The 16,837-nt window shown below is 42.4% G+C and overlaps 1 protein-coding gene across 4 annotated transcripts in view; it reads left to right on the top strand.

Moving 5' to 3' along the window:
* The window catches only part of ADGRV1 (adhesion G protein-coupled receptor V1), a 461,586-nt gene that overhangs the window by 229,355 nt on the left and 215,394 nt on the right, over positions 1-16,837 (top strand). For all 4 annotated transcript variants that reach the window (XM_083151800.1, XM_083151798.1, XM_083151797.1 and 1 more), the window contains 7 exons: positions 681-819; positions 3,966-4,151; positions 5,318-5,550; positions 7,887-8,035; positions 8,904-9,105; positions 10,244-10,463; positions 15,756-15,995. In XM_083151800.1, the coding sequence (XP_083007926.1) occupies positions 681-819; positions 3,966-4,151; positions 5,318-5,550; positions 7,887-8,035; positions 8,904-9,105; positions 10,244-10,463; positions 15,756-15,995 (1,369 nt within the window). The remainder of the gene's footprint in view (positions 1-680; positions 820-3,965; positions 4,152-5,317; positions 5,551-7,886; positions 8,036-8,903; positions 9,106-10,243; positions 10,464-15,755; positions 15,996-16,837) is intronic.

Here is a 16,837-nt window from a genome sequence, read left to right as displayed (position 1 = left end):
ATGTAACTTTGGGCCTTATTCTGGTCCACACACAACACTGCGAAATTCGCAGCTTTGCTTATGGATAAAACGCCGCCCACAGCTCGTACAGCCGCCAGCCCCCTCTCGCTCTGTGAATTCCCCTGCACAGTTGCGATTGGATGTTTTACATAAACATCCATTCGCAGCCTTGGGTGCGGGGGACAAATCGCTCAATGGTCACCGACCATCAAATGATTTGGAAGGTTCACGCAACACTAAGACACTCTGGTGTCTTTTTGCCTGCTCCCTGTATGGGAAGAGCTGACGTCAGCTGCCTGCCCCCGGCACCCACATCAATGCCTAATTTCCGTGGGGATCGTCCCAAGTCAGCGGAAACCTGTGCCGCCATTGATATTACACCTTTAGTGTTGGCACCTGCACCTGACCATGCTGTGTGCTAGAGATTAGCCAGAAAACAGGCTTCCCTTCCTTGTAGGCAGGACTCACGGAGCTTTAGATAGGCACCCAAATCACTCATGACTGGAACAGGATGGACATACGCAAAGCTGTGACGCAGAGATCCCTCAGCATCAACCCTTATTTGTCATACAGAATTTAAATTGTTAGAATTTAAAGTGTCAAATTCGTTTTCATATTTTGTTTTCACATGGTATTTTTCATAAAACACCTATTTGCGACGTTTCATTTCTTATCCTTAGTCTGGTTCGTGGCCCAGGGATTTTTGGAGAGGTAACCGTGTATTGGAACATTACTCCGGCATATCTGAGTGAGTTTGTTGAGGTGTCGGGAATGGTGACGTTAAAAGACAGACAGTCTGCCGCTGTTGTTCATATACAGGTAGGATGTTTACTGTAAAAATTCCGTGTCTGCAATTAATGTTTGACAAATTTTATTTTCACTCCAAAAAAATCAATGCATTTGGTGAGCGAGTATATCTGCACACATCAGAGCCACACCAAGGGCTGTATGACGTGTGCTACTACCAACAGCACAAGGCTGATGGGAAGTCATGCTCACTGCTCCCACAGTACTCTCTTCTAGCTTGGGGGTGTCTTTGACCATGGCATGCACCTATCTTCCTGCTCCCATTGCTTGTTAATTGTCGATACCAGGTGCAACGGGTGCCGGATGACTGCCCAATAGGGGGATCCTGACTACCAGGGGCTATTCTCCCTTGTGGGGGTCCACGACCCCCATAGAGAGAGAATAGAACCTATGGCAAGCGAATCCAGCCACCAAGTCCGCAAGGGGCTTCTTTGCACTCCCCCCCCCCCCTGTCGGACCGCCATAGCACACCCTGGTGCGACAGGGTAAGGGAGTGCAGAACCAGGGCACTTGCACATCCTACTATGGCGCTAAGACACATGGGCTATCCGATTTGATTCAAGCTTTTGTATAGCTTGTTAAATACAGATTTTAATTACAGTGTAGGATAAAGACCCCTTCTCAGTTGGTAAAAATAGGTAAAAAATCTATTAAAAATAGTTTAGGGTAATCTAGGCCTTCCAGTGCCGATTTGGTCCTTGACTGGAGTTTATGTTGCTTAATGGATGTTAAAGCCATACCTGTATCCTCATTTTGTTCACTGTGGGCTTGATTTATGAAGCACACTCCATGGGGGTAAATTTACTAAGACGGGAGTTCTATTGAAGATGGGATGTTGCTATAGGCAACCAATCAGATTCTATTATCTTCTAGAAGGTGCTAAATATATAAGAAGTAGAATCTAATTGGATGCTATGGGCAACATACCATCTTCAATAGAACTTATTTAAATGTAATAGGATGAGAGAATCAGCAAGTGAGAGATTTGGTAAGAAATCTACAGTTTTTTTAAAGTGGCAATCATTTACACGGCAACTGGTTTGTGTAAATGATTGCCACTTTTTAAAAAAACTGGAGATTTCTTACCAAATCTCTCACTTTCTGCATCTCTTATCCTATAACATTTCACGCTTTGATTTTGCAGAAGATGGTGTGCCCAGATCACATCAGGGAGGCCACATACACTACACTTTTGGGAGATTCTATAAAATAAAAGGGCAAAGTGTGCAGAGGGGCTAAAAAATCTCATTGCAATACACCTTTTCGTTTTTCCTTAAACACATCTCCACCTCATAACTTGCACTAAAGAAGTAGATGCTAATTGCTGTTTGATAATATTAATGCATTTATACCCCTTATACCCCTTGACGATATACAACTTAATTACTGAAATAAGACACATGACAACAGGAGTTAGCTGAAAATTTGGTCAGATTTTATTTCACATTTAAGTTTCTCACAAATGATTAATGCTATTATGGTGGCCGACAATAAGAATGGACAACATAAAACAATGCAGTCATACATTCCAAGCTTAAACAGTGGTGTACAACTCTCCAAGACAAGACAATGGCTGGGAGAGAGCACCCATTTCACCCATTGAAGTACTAACCGATAACTTAGCTATTCTTACTTCCACCACAATGAGAAACAGAGACCTTATCCACAAAGGGGAAGGGTGGGGGTGGTGGTGGGGGCAGGTAGCGGGGGGGTCACTCCGGCGCTCACCCGCTAAACCGTGGGGGGGGGTCGCTCCATCGCACCACTGGGGGGGGGGGGGGGCGCTCCAACACTCACTCCCTCCACCATGAGCAGGGGGGTGCCGGGTGATGCAGGGAAGGCCGTTGAGTAACTCCACGTGGGGTGATGCGGCGGCGGTGGCCGCCAAGTTACTCTTGGGGGGGGGATGGGGGGGAGACTTGCCGCTCACCTCCATCCACAAGGACCTGTTCTTAACTGCCGCCCTGCAGTGGCGTCCTAGTGGTGGCGCCGGCCCTGGGTGGGGGTGGGGGGGTTACAAGGTTCCAGCAGGGAAGAGAAGTTATGAGTTACACAACTGACTCCTACCTGTGATGGGCTGTTAATCCATAATCTCATCACCAAATTACATATAGGTCAGTATCCAATTACTTGCGATCGCTGATCGATGCGAACTGGAAGTTATCCAATTAACCCTGCTAATTCGGCGCTGGCCACAGTAAAATGGGGATTTTATTTTGCCCACTTCGAAGCAAAATCCCCAAAAGCAGCCCTGTTCCAGCGATAATTAAGCTGCCGAAAACACACAGGTTTTGGGAGAACATGTGTTTTTTTTTTGAGTGAGCCTAATTGGATCAGGTAAAATAGGGAAAAAATATTTTTAGCTTCCAATGTTTTATTGGAGCTAATTGGATACCGCCCATAAAAGGGAAACCACTATCATCTTTTTTTTTTTTGCAAAGTAGTTTTTATTGCAAAAAGTGAAATGCAAAAATCAGACATATCGTTAAACAGTATTGCAAATATTTTCAATTTTCTTTTCCTTTACATTTTGTAACAATTATATTTATGAATTTGAGGATTATACAATGAAGATTTTGTATGAGTATGAGCTTCACTCAACAATAGATGTATAGTTTTGGACACATGAGGGGTTAATTTGTCAGTTATACAATAAATTGACTAATTCTTGTAAATGTTAGTTTTGTATATACAATCATCAATAAACAAGAATAACAATTGAAACCATAGTGTTTCTTTTTGCTTTTTATGAAGATAAAAGAGTAATGTAATCTTCTGTCGAAACCGCTATCATCTTAAAGGGTTCCTTCCCACACTAACATCCTTGTGGTTTAATATTGTCCTAGCTTATTTAGCCCTGTGCCCTAATTCTGTCATGCCATTACCGGCCTCACATTATGAGCCCAGTGCTTGCTATTACAATCACATGTGGGCAGAAGATAATCCCTCCTCTCCTGGTGCTGCCAATGTGCTGATGATCTAATAGGCTAGAGGATGTTTTACCTTCATGCAGACAGGCAGGCAATGATGGTTGTATATAAATAACGTTCTGTGACTTTATACACCTTAATAAATATTTATCAACGAAGGACATGCAATCACCACTTAATTCTAGGTTATGTGTGACACCGTTTTCATATCATCTTTGTGTCATTTAGGCTCTTGATGACAGTGTTCCGGAGGAGAAAAGCTCATATCAATTTCATCTCAGTAGAATCAGTGAAGGAGGAATAATAAATGAATCGGCTAGGATTGCCAATATCACCATGGCTTCCAGTGATTTTCCATATGGACAATTTCAGTTTTCTAGAACGTTGCTGCAAGTGTCAGAGGAAGTGAAATGGGTAAATGGCCATTGCATTTATTAATATACAGTGTTTATTTCCTGTCGTATTTGGTTTATTTATCTTAGGAAGGTGTTTGTCTGTGCTTTTTATATCTAATTAACACTTGATAAGCCCAAGAGTAATTCCCCACATTTAGATAACTCCCTTTCCCCACCAGCATATGTGTTAAGTGCTCTAAGGTCACCATTGTTTCCTGACACTTGGCACTAGAACATTACCATTGGCAGATACCAGGATAAGTATTGGACATGACATCCAAACTGTAGCTGTGCCCTGTGCCCAATTTGAAGTTATTCAGCAGGCAGAAATATTAAGTCATTGCTTCGTAGGTAAGCAAATTAATAGAAAATATTTTAGCATCTTTAATACACACATACAGTAGTCAGGTTGTTATTTTATATGGCCTGTGCCAGCAATATAGATATATATGCACAAATCGTTCCTTTTGGTATAGGTGCGCTGACACCTGCAAAGTTCAGTCCCTTTGTAGGGGTTAAATTGGCATTAGTCCAACTAAGTTCTTTCTAAAGAAAGATTGGCACTTGTCCAACTTCTTAGGACCGCTACTCCCCACTGTTTTTGTGCGCTATCCCTAGGCACACAGATAGATCTGGAAAAGATAGAGGGACAGGGGGGCGCCCAATAGTGCAATATCGTATATATATATATATATATATATATATACATATATATATATATATATATATATATAGATATATAGAATGGTGGCTCTCCACGAGTTTTCAAAAGTGCAAGCATGCTATTGTTTTTTTGTGTCATATTGACATAGCAAGGTCACTGAGACCTTTTCATCAGGATAATGACCATTCGTTATCCTATTGAAAAGGTCCCAGTGACCTTGAAATGTCGATATTATGACACAAAAAAACAATAGCAAGTTTGCACTATCGAAGCCCACGGAGTGCCTCCTGGTTTCTTCTGTGAGGAAACACAGCTGGATATATATACAGTATATATATGATTGTTTTACTTATTGTGTTTCTATTGTTTTTGTGTGATGTTGTATGTGGTACATTACAGAACGGGGACTTACTTAGACCATGTGACGCATTATATATAATTCTGTAGCTTCTAGTTTGTGCGTGGAGATGATTTATTTATCCTTACAGTATTTCTCATGTCATTAATGTTATGGTTAACAGGTGAATATTACCATCACCCGATCTGCTGGTGCATTCGGTGAGGTTGAGCTAAGATATCAAACCATGCCTGGATCTGCACTGAGTGACCTGGATTACACCAACATCTCAGGACAAGTTGTATTCAGACCAAATGACACAATGAAAAGTGTTTCTATAGAGATAAAAAACGACATCCTACCAGAAGGTCCAGAAGATTTTTTTGTGATGATTACGGAGGTGAAGCTTTTAGGAAGGTAAGACAAACCTTCCAGCTAGTGCAATACTGAGTGTAATACTGTTTGTGCAAATGGGAGAAGATGGTGTAACATCACTAATCACTCCGCATGGACTTCCTGTGACTCATTTCTGTGACTCCTTCTCCCACACTAATGATATCCAACCATTGCCTAAAGGGGTCGTGTTTATGATTTACATTCAGGTGACTCAGCCAGTTTCTGTATGTTTGTACAGGAATTAAAAGGTTTCAAAGTCAAAAATATTCAGCAATGCTGATAGAGATAGATATATATATATGTTGTTAGTCATGGTGTGTTAGGGGGAAATTTACTAAGATGGCAATAAGACTTCACATGTGATGTTGCTATGGGCAACCAATCAGAATCGACTTATTTATTTAGCACCCTCTAGAAAATAGTAGACAGGATCTGATTGGTTGCCCATCACATGTGAAGTCTTATTCCCATCTTAGTAAATTTTCTCCTTAAGAGAGAACCTATTAAAAATGAGCTAAATGTGTCAGAATGTGATATTTAGGGCTCATTAGTGCATTCAGCGATAGAAGCCCTCTATAAAGATGTATATCATAAATATATAAAATCAGTACATCTAGCCTCAATACACCATGGGGTGGGAGATGCTTGGTGTTAGGGAGCTGACAGGTCCTGTCCAATCTTGCTAGCATCCTATTTGCAATGGGATGTAACCATGATGCGCTAGAAGATTGGTATGACACTTATGTATTTGTGCGACTGAGTATATTAATTACCGTGGAACTTGGCATGGAAAAAAATGCTGCTGCTGCATTGTACCAGTGCGTATACACATTCAGAAACTCGCACACAAATATACAGGTGTTGCATATCGAATCAATCAGTACAGTGTCATGATGCTTCCTAGTTAAATTTCAGAACCATGCAGGCCAAGAGGGGCTGCTGGGTGCAACAGGAACAAAGATGTATGTGGACACATCTACACATCGGTAAGTGTGGTAGGACACAAATCCCCTCTGGTACTATAACTGGAATTTGATTGCTTTTCTTAGTGACAGTAGTCTATTGTATAACAGGCAAATTCTGTATTCCTGCACCCTGATAGTAATACTGTATATGATGTTCTGAAAATCGAGTTCATATTTTCCCTGCCCTCCCTCCCCATGTAACCTTTTTGTCCCCACCCGTTTTTTTTTCTTTTCTTTGCCGGTTGGGATTTGTCAACCTTTACTTGTGGCGGGAAAGAATGGTACAGATGGGGCAGGTCTCATCATTGCAGGGGATGGTGATGGCAACGCCAGCCGCCATCTGTACAGTGAGAAGGGGACGCGCGCGCACGAGATGCGCGCGCGTCCCCTTCCGACGTCGCTTCCATCGCTTCCCCTTGGTCACTGCTGGTTTGTGGGCAGTCACCCGGGGTCCCCGCCGCCTCCCCACACCCCCCCCTAACCCTGTCCGTCTCCCTGAAGCGGAGACGGACAGGGTTCCCGTCGCCCCGCCGACGGAAACTGAGACGCGTGTGAGACGCACGCGCGTCTCATCTCAGTCAAATGGCGAGCCGGGCTGCTGGCGGATCGCCCACGGTGACGTTCTGGCGATTCGCCAGCAAAGAAGAGCCCGGCCCCATCTGTAGCTGCAGTGGCTATTGCGCTGCTGTTTTTAGGGTGCGCTCTTTGCCCCATACATTGTATACACTGGCTTTCCTACCGGGGGTAATTGAGGTTTGGCTGTCTGGCCGGCACTATTATGGTGTATTGGGGTAGAGGGTCGGAGACCCGGCATTTGTTGGCTTTGCCAATAAATTGAGTAATATCATGTCGTGGACATGAGTGTCGGCGTTAAGTCGTAATGTCACTGTGGGTCGGGCCATTCTTTCTTATTGCCACCGTACTTAGTTTAAAGATTATAATAAATTCCGGTTGACCAATTTTAAAAGGCATTTCAGTTGTCTGTGTGATTATTTCTAATTAAGTTAGTTTAATTAGTGATAATATTTTGGTGCAATGATGTCATACAGTCCATATCTGCCGATAGAAAGTTTATTGTCAACACACATTGCAGTTGTCAAGGGAATAGGCTACAGAAAAGCATTATCATCACATGTCGGCTTTAAGTACTCCTGTACCCAGTATTTCCCAGCATGCTTTCCTTAGGCTCCCCCCAAAAGACCTGAGACACTATTGTCAAGGATCTGATTATATTGAAACACTAACAATAATGAACATAATAGTTTCTCCTTGCTTATACGAAATCAGTACATATATTTAATGCATACTGTGAATTTTTAAATTGCTCTACCCATTGTGTTGTATTTACTCCTCTTACGAATATGTTTATATGTTTTAATTCATTTTGCACAGGAGCTATGACCTTACTGTCAGAGAAAATGGACTGCAGATAGATCAACCACCTATAATAGGAAACAATTCCATTATCCGCATCATTATTCTTATAAACGATAATGCAGAAGGGGTCATAGAGTTTGATGCGCAATTTATAGTTCTCCAAGGTAATAATATTGTTTTCTCTGTTGCTCTGAAAAAGGCCAGTGCTTTTACACATGCATTTATTTTATAAATAGAAAACGTTTCATTACTTTTAAAAGTTCGGTAAAAGAAAGTAGTCATTTATTTATTACTGTTCATTATTATGCTTAATCGTGTGCATTGTGTTTATACTATTTGCTGTACTTTTTGTCCCCCACTTGCTCGGTGCTGATTATACTATGTGTGACCTAACAAAAAAGGTAATAATAATATTGATTATTGGAAATGCTACAGTACAGGTCAGGGGATACGGTCGACAGGTCATTAGGTCGACACAAGCATTAGGTCGACATGGTCAAGGTCGACAGTCAAAAGGTTGACATGGGGTTTTTCACTATTTTTTGAGCTGACATTTGCCGACAGGTGGTATTTTATGCCCTACCATCCACTAGGGCATGGTGGGAGAATAAAATAGTGCCCGAAGCATGGTGAGCGCAGCGAGCCTTGCGAGGGAATGCGGTGCTACGTTTCAGTGTCCATGTCGACTGTGTCGCCATTCGGGTCAAATACCATTGAAAAACCCCATGTCAACCTTTTGACTGTCGACCTTGCCCATGTCAACCTAATGCTTGTGTCGACCTAATGATCTGTAAACCTAGACCCATGCCGACCTTTCAGCATGTCGACCTAATGGTGTAGACCCAATGCTTGTCAACCATTCTCTTATAGAACTAATGATCCATAACCCATGTCAGAGAACGATCCGTACATGTTGTTTTGTAGACCTTTAAATCAAAGAGCTAGGTGTTGGCTCAGAGAGGATGAAACAGCCAATGATTGCTACTTAACGTTCTATCATACCGGAAATGTTGTACACCTTTCTTTCTCCAGTGGAAGAAGATGTTGGGCTAGTTGTGATTCCAGTACTGAGAACACGTGGAACATATGGATATGTGACAGCTGATTTTATCACTCGTGGCATTTCTGCTTTGCCCAATGGTGTTGACTACACAATCTCTAATGCTTCACTAACATTCCAGCATGGACAAAATCACAGTTTTATCAACGTCTCCATTATTGATGATGAAGAAAGGTATTATATGTGCAACAAACGGTTTATATTGTAAATATAGAAGTATGCAGATATAATATAGTGGGGTCCAGTGCAGTATAAAATCAGTTCAGCTCATTAATGATATCGTTGGGTATCCTTATACATATGAATTTGGCATCTTAATGCATGAAGGTAGCGGTTTAGAACTGTAGAGCAATAGGCAATATCAGAAGGTGATTTCATGCTAGTTGATAAATCCAGAGCCAGATTAAGGTTTGTGGCGGCTGCTACCAATAAAACTGTCACTATGATATAATGGCGATGTTATAATGGGGGTTATTCTGGTGGATTCATTCGGATGCGAATTCGCATCCTTGCAAGTCAACCAGAACCTGCCCTGCGAATGGTGTTACCACCACCATTCGCACAGCGCGTACGTTCGCATGGCATGCAAATGGATGTTTTACATATATATTCACATGCCAACCATCACATATAAATTCACCATGCCAACCATCACATATAAATTCACCATGCCAACCATCGAAAGATGTGATGCGCACACGCATATATAAAACGACTCTCAGGGCACTTTTATATGCCTGTACGTTCTCTCGGAAATGGGCAGGCAGCTGACATCCAGTGATGTCAGCTGCCCACCCGCATCACCAGGCGAATACCATGGGAACACCCATGAAACGCTGGGCATTCCCACGTGCGAGTACCCCTGCCACTCCACACCTCCGCAACCATCGGCCGTAAGGTTGGGTGCGTGCACCCGGTGAACAATCGTTTCGCCATGGACGCACGCACCCAGTGCATGCACATGAGCAGAAATTAAGAAATCATCGGCCCCAATGCGAAGGAACAGATTGGACCAGAATAAGGTCCAATGTGTCAATTCTACCAGCATCATCAGTGTGTAGTGTCCCCAGGTCACATATGCCTTCATGCCGCATATGCTGGTGATGCCGCTATATGTGTGGAGGCTCCTCGGCAACCTCCCCAGCTGCCCTGATGTGAATCAGTCTCTGGGTGCAGTGCAGAAAATCAACAAAATTTGAAAATCTTGATATTTAAAAAGATCATGGTTTATATTACCAATATGAGCGTCATGTCAGCAAGTCATTTTCAGATACGCTGCTGATTATTTTTTTATTTCATCTCCCCATGGCAGTGAATTTGCTGAGCAGTTTGAGATCCGTCTTGTGGGAGCGAGTGGAGGAGCAGTCCTGGGGCAGAATCTTGTGTCGCTTATTACAATAGCTAAAAGCGACTCGCCAAATGGAGCAGTGAGGTTCCTTAATCGCAGTCAGATTACCCTTCCTAACCCCAATGTGACAGTCACTATATCACTGGTGATGGAGAGGATAGGAGCACATATGGGAGACGCTCAGGTAAATGTATATATAGCATACATGTTTATAACCACAATATGTAGTGGTAACAGACAACGTTATTGGCTAAAACCGTTTTAATGACTGCAGCCTATCAGTGCACTGGAAACTAGTGACATCACTGAGGCAATGGCTCTCTTCACTGTGTCCTCTATTAACCTTTCTACTGCAGGAGTGGTCTTTTGTGCTACATTTTAGGCTTCATTGAATGCACTGCCTTGTACTAGTCCACTTACAAATCGCCAGAAATGTGCCAAGTGTTATGTCTGAGTACCACGTGGTTTTTCTTGTATTCTTTCACTGTAAAATAATATTTCCTCCTTCAGTATTGACGTTTGTACTTTTGTAATATTTTGGTCGGCATAAGAACTTGTACATATTGTATTGTGTTACTTCCCAACAAATATTTGTATTGCTATAAGTACTGGTACATAGTGATTTGTTTCACATATGCTGTGTATGTGACACACTGTGAAGGTTGTTAGATACAAGCTGTGCCAGGAACACTGAGAGGAAGTAAATACCTCCTGAATGTACTGTTATACTATAAATATACCCACTGCTCAGGAAGTGCGATACTTTATACGTCTCGCCAAGCAAAGGGGAGGAATCACTGACATCTTCATATCTGCCAGGAAGTATTTTTCCAGCTGCTGTGTACCTGATATTCCGCCACTACCTGGAAAAGGGTCCAAATATTCCTTAAATAAACATTTGTCTCTTAGTGACCCTGTAAGCAGTAATCTCGGTATAGTTATTATGGGCCTATTCAGAGATAGACGCAATGCCGATGTTTATGCAGTTGAGCGATACTAGTGATAGTGATCAGTACATGTGTCACACTGCACACACATGGAGATATTTTGCATGCTACAAGGATTTATTAGCAAACTTACTGTTTGTAGGAAGTACCCAGGGTTGGCTGCAAAAGTGCAAGCGCTACGTAAGCGTTTTTAGGGAATGTTTTCAGTCTGAATCTGTGCTTCCCAAATGTACATGGACATTCAGTTCTGAGACTGTGCACAACACTGGCTCTGTGCACACACACATCTGGGCACAACAGAAGTGTGATATAGACAAGTGTATAAAGACATATCTGGTTATAACTAACGAATTCTTTCGGAAATGACCAATGCCGTGCGGACATTCTAAGAATACACGCCCACAGGTCGTCCGCATCCCTTCGGACGGACTCACTAAGAAGAGGGAGTGTCTTCGGACTACATCCAAACGTGCGTGTGCGGTGGGAACACAAAGATTCTGCATGGTTTTACAGCGTCCGAACGGAGGGGAAGCTGGCCGTACGCACCGAGTTGGTGTATTTCCGCAAACCTCACTACTCTATTCTGAACTCATGCATCTGCAACATGACACACTTATGAAATTAGGCAACCTGATAATAAATGGATTATTTTTAAATGTAATTAATTAATTCCTAATTGATACTTAAACACATTACTAGCACTTTAGATTAACCCTTACGTGGTATTACTTCATTGTTGCCCCTTTAACTGTCTTAGTGGTTCCAATTGAACCTGTGAAAAAAGTGTAATTAATCACTAATGAGTAGAGGAGTGGATTGTATTGTGGTCAGCTGAGAGTGCTTCAGGTGCGGGCGTACTAATTGGGCGAACCGAATGCCTAGCCCATGAACAAGTGGTCTCCGCAAACTGAAACTTGCTTATGGACCCGCATATTTCATGCGTGTTGATTCGCTTGCAGTCGGTGTCCTGTCCGAATGCACGCCTACCACAGTTCGTGTACGCCCACATGACGCCCATATTACGCCCATATTTCCCGAGCCAATTCGGTGCAAATTTCTGGACGTTGGCGAGAACGAGTGCGGAGACACTACGTTGCACATGCGCATTGCGTTGCCTATGCATGCGCAGACGGCTAAAATGCGCCCTCCGAAAGAATTCGGAACAGACTGCACCAAGCAGAATAAGGCCCTAAGGGCAGTGTGACATAGACCTGTGTATAGAAGGAAAACCCATACATCTGGGTACAACAGCAGATGTACAGTATAGAAGAAAGACACATGCATCTGGGCACAAGGGCAGTGTGATATATACACCTGTATAGAAGTAAGATGCAAATCTGGATGCAACAGCAGTGTTACATAGACAGATGTAAAGAAAGGGAAGCGGTACATCTGTCAGACCAGACTTAGGTCTACAGTCATTAAGTCGACCCCGGAAGGTCGACTGGCCCCAAGGTCGACAGGGATAAAGGTCGACATGGGTCATTGTCGACCTGACTTAAGGTCGACATGGGTTTAGGTCGACAGTCATTATGTCGACATGCATTTTCACTGTTTTTGGCCCGAATGTCGACACAGTCGACATGGACACAGTTGGAGTTGAACCGCAGCCCCTCGCAGCGCTCGCTTAGCTCGCGATGCTTCGGGCACGGTGCCTCGCTGCGCTCGGCACACTATTTTATTCTCCTGCCACGCCCTAGTGGATGGTAGGGCATGAAATACTGCCTGTCGGCACATGTCGGCTCAAAAAACAGTGAAAAACTCATGTCGACCTAATGACTGTCGACCTAAACCCATGTCGGCCTTGGGCCATGTCGACCTTAAGTCATGTCGACCTTGACCCATGTCGACCTTTAACCCTCTCGACCTTGGGGCCAGTCGACCTTCCGGGGTCGACCTAATGACTGTAGACCTAAGTCTGGTCTGACAGATGAAAGTTTCCAGAAGAAAGACATGCGCATCTGTATACAAGTGCATTGTGACATAGACCTGTGTATAGAAGAAAACACACACATCTGGATACGAGAGCAGTGTGACATAGACAAGTATATAGAAGAAAGACATGCGCATCTGGGCCCAAGGGCAGTGTGATATAGGGACCCATATAACATACAATACTGTATTTGCAGCTAATTTCCTCCTGCCCTGCTCGCAGCTGCTCCCACCATATTTTACTATGGGGGATGCGATGCTACCCAACAAAATCAGATTCTGTATATCAACAATGCCAAAAGGTGGACGCACACCTATAGTCAACATAGGCAAGGTCGACAGTCACTGGTGGGCTGTAGTTTAAGGTATGTGAGCACCTCTTTTGGGCTTGGCTCAGGAATGCTCTTTAAATAATATATAGATAATATATAGTTGCTGAGGAAGAGCAACAAAATTCATTAAGGGTTTAAAGCAGGCATGTCCAAACTGTGGCCCTCCAGCTGTTCTGAAACTACACATCCCAACATGCCTTGCCATAGTTTAAAGCTGGCCATACACCTACAGATTTATCTTCAGATCTGGCTGGTTGGAATAAAAATCTGGTCATTTCTGAATGACAGTTTGTCAATTTCCCAGCATTTATTATTATTATTATAATAATTTTATTTATAAGGCGCCACAAGTATTTCGCAGCACCGTACAAAGGAACAATACAGGGAGACAAAACTTAGCATTACATTGAATAAATAACAAAAATAGATTACAAATAGAGAGCGCCACAGTTCAATACACATTACAGCTTAAATATTAGTAGTGAGGACTCAATCAACATACAACTAGAGGCTTGAGGCCAATGATGGGCGGACGAAGATGGTCACTGAGTGTTTGAGTATAGGAGAGCTGTGAGTGAAATGTGAAGAGACGGGGGCTTTGACAACAGGAGGGAAGAGGGCCCTGCTCGGAGGAGCTTACAATCTAGTAGGAAGGGGACAGACCAATTACAAGAGGTGCAAGCAAATGGTCAATTGTCATCCATAACCATGTTTTTGTCCAACCAGCCAGATCTGACAATAAATCTGTAGGTGTATGGCCAGCTTTAGTATTCCCGAATAGCAAAACTGTGGCAAGGCACGACGGGACTTGTAGTTTCACAACAGCTGGAGGGCTGTAGTTTGGACATGCCTGGTTTAAAGTGCTATAAGGAAATGCTAGCCAGGTTAGGTATGTTTACATTGGAGAAGAGGCGTCTTAGAGGGGATATGAGCTGATCAGTAATAAATTAGACATATATTTTATGTTGTTAGGGAGTCTAGTTTATACCAGTAACCTCATCCGGGTCATTACACCGCAGGAGATCATATATATAGGTTGAACTTGATTGACTAAAGTATTTTTTCAAGCTCATCAACTGTTACTATGACTAACATGCTAGGAATACAGACAGATAAACTAAGTGTTACAGGATTGATATTTGTTAATCATCCTCGAAGTGCTATTTTTTCCTGGCGACACTTTAGTGTTACTATGCCTTCAAAAGTGAGAATTACTTGAAGCCTGCAAATAAACATGTACTACAGTATAGTCATTTTACAAATATATTAAACATTGTGGATTGGCATTTTAATGCTCAGATTAATAAAATGTTGTGCTCCTGAGAATTTTTGTCATGTGTTCAGGGAGGTAGTGTAAGACATGTACAGGTGATATAGGCTCTGGCACGGTGCCAGCTCACAGCGACAGGTTTTAACCTTTACCTGCCTTAAGGCCCATACACACTGTGGAATATTCAGCTGAAAGCCGCTCAAAACACCGAGTTTGAGCGGCTTTCAGCTCAAAGCCACCGAGGGCCTTATTCTAGTTCACTCTTTCTGACAAAATCCTTCTTAGATGGACAAAACCATGTGCACTGCAGGGGGGCAGATGTAAAATGTGCAGAGAGAGTTAGATTTGGGTGAGTTATTTTGTTTCTGTGCAGGGTAAATACTGGCTGCTTAATTTTTACACTGCAATATAGATTTCACTTTGAAGTAAAACTCCACCCAAATCTAATTCTCTCTGCACAAGTTACATCTGCCCCCTGCAGTGCACATGCTTTTGTCCATCTAGAATAAGGCCCCCAGTGTGTATGGCTCGGCAGTGAGTGGTTAGCGGTGATGTGCACTCCCGCATCATTGCCGGGAATGCCGTTCATCTGCTGGTATTACCTGTACTGAAGAACTTCACTCTAATTGTATTTGTTAAATTGGGATTTCTGTATGCATGGCCAAATTAAGCATGGCCATTTAGCAGTCTTTACTTGCACAGCTATGCTTTTATGATTTATACATATACAGCTAGAGCCATCCTTATCTAGTCCTTTAACAGGATTAAGTGAGCCAGAGCTGTCGGACTAAATCCTCTGCTATTCCCCTACTGTATTGTTCTATCTATTGTATTGCAGCTGAGAACTATAGGCCTTGGCTCACCATGGCTATCCGGAAAAGGCTAGCTGAAGAAGGCTCCATCAGTAAATAGTAATAGAATAATAATAATAATAATAATAATAATAATATATGCTGAATTGCACTTGATATATTTTACTGCCCCACCTTCTTCAGATTTCGTGGCATATATTGGGACCAAATTCCAGGTCCATCCTGACCACTGCGAATGATGACTTCAGCGAACCTCTGAATGGATCTTTCTATTACAAAGATGGAGAAGGTGGGGTAAGGATCATTAACCTGAATATCCTTCCCCATGGAGAAATTGAGGTCCAGGAGACATTCATTGTTGTACTGAGCATTGCAAGCGGGACGATTGATGTTGACCCCAAAGCAGGAAACGTGACTCTGACAGTGAGTATTTCTGAGATGTTTGGGGCACTTGCTTCTTTTACTATCTAACCATCAGTCTGTCGTTCCTGCTGTCCTCCATTCCCCATTGCACATTATGGGTTACATTTACTAATATGGGATTTCTATTGAAGATGGGATGTTGCACATAGCAACCAATCAGATTCTATTTCTTATTCAATTAGCACCTTCTTGAAGATATCTGATTGGTTCTATATGCAACATCCCATCTTAGTAAATTTACCCATATGACTTTGCTCCTGTCACAATAACCTCAACCTCCTTTATATAATCTCACAAGTGGACAGGTCACATCCTCTCACAAGAGCAGCACATTCCTGAAATAACCGGTACTGCTTCGAAAAAAGCGGCAATCGGATTGGCTACAGGTTGTTTTAATCAAACCTAATTTAATAATTGAGACAACTGGAAAGTGCAGGTTGAAGAATGACCCAAGTCAATTGCACCTTAAAAAATATATTGAGAGAAGCAAATAGAGAAGGAAGAAGAGTCCAGCCTATCTTTGTGAAGATTTCATGGTATCTCATAGTTGTGTTTTATTTCCCCCAAATGCTCTAGTCATCTCCCACAGCCCAGAAACATATTGGTAGGGTGTGTGTGTGTGTGTGTGTGTGCCTACGTACTGTACATATCATGAGTAAAGCACTACCCGTACAAATACTGATATGAGTAAATAATCTCAGTAAATCACAATCTGTGTATATATATATATATATATATATATATATATATATATATATATATATATATGTTAGACCTAGTTTCTAAAGTTTTACTTAGAACTATATTGTATGATCATGTATTCAATATGTGTCTTCTGAACT

Source organism: Crinia signifera, chromosome 1 (genome assembly GCF_055691185.1).
Source record: "Crinia signifera chromosome 1, ASM5569118v1, whole genome shotgun sequence".
Classification (NCBI taxonomy): Eukaryota; Metazoa; Chordata; class Amphibia; order Anura; family Myobatrachidae; genus Crinia; species Crinia signifera.
Note: the sequence above shows the minus strand (reverse complement) of the source record. Positions and strands in the feature narration are given on the sequence as shown.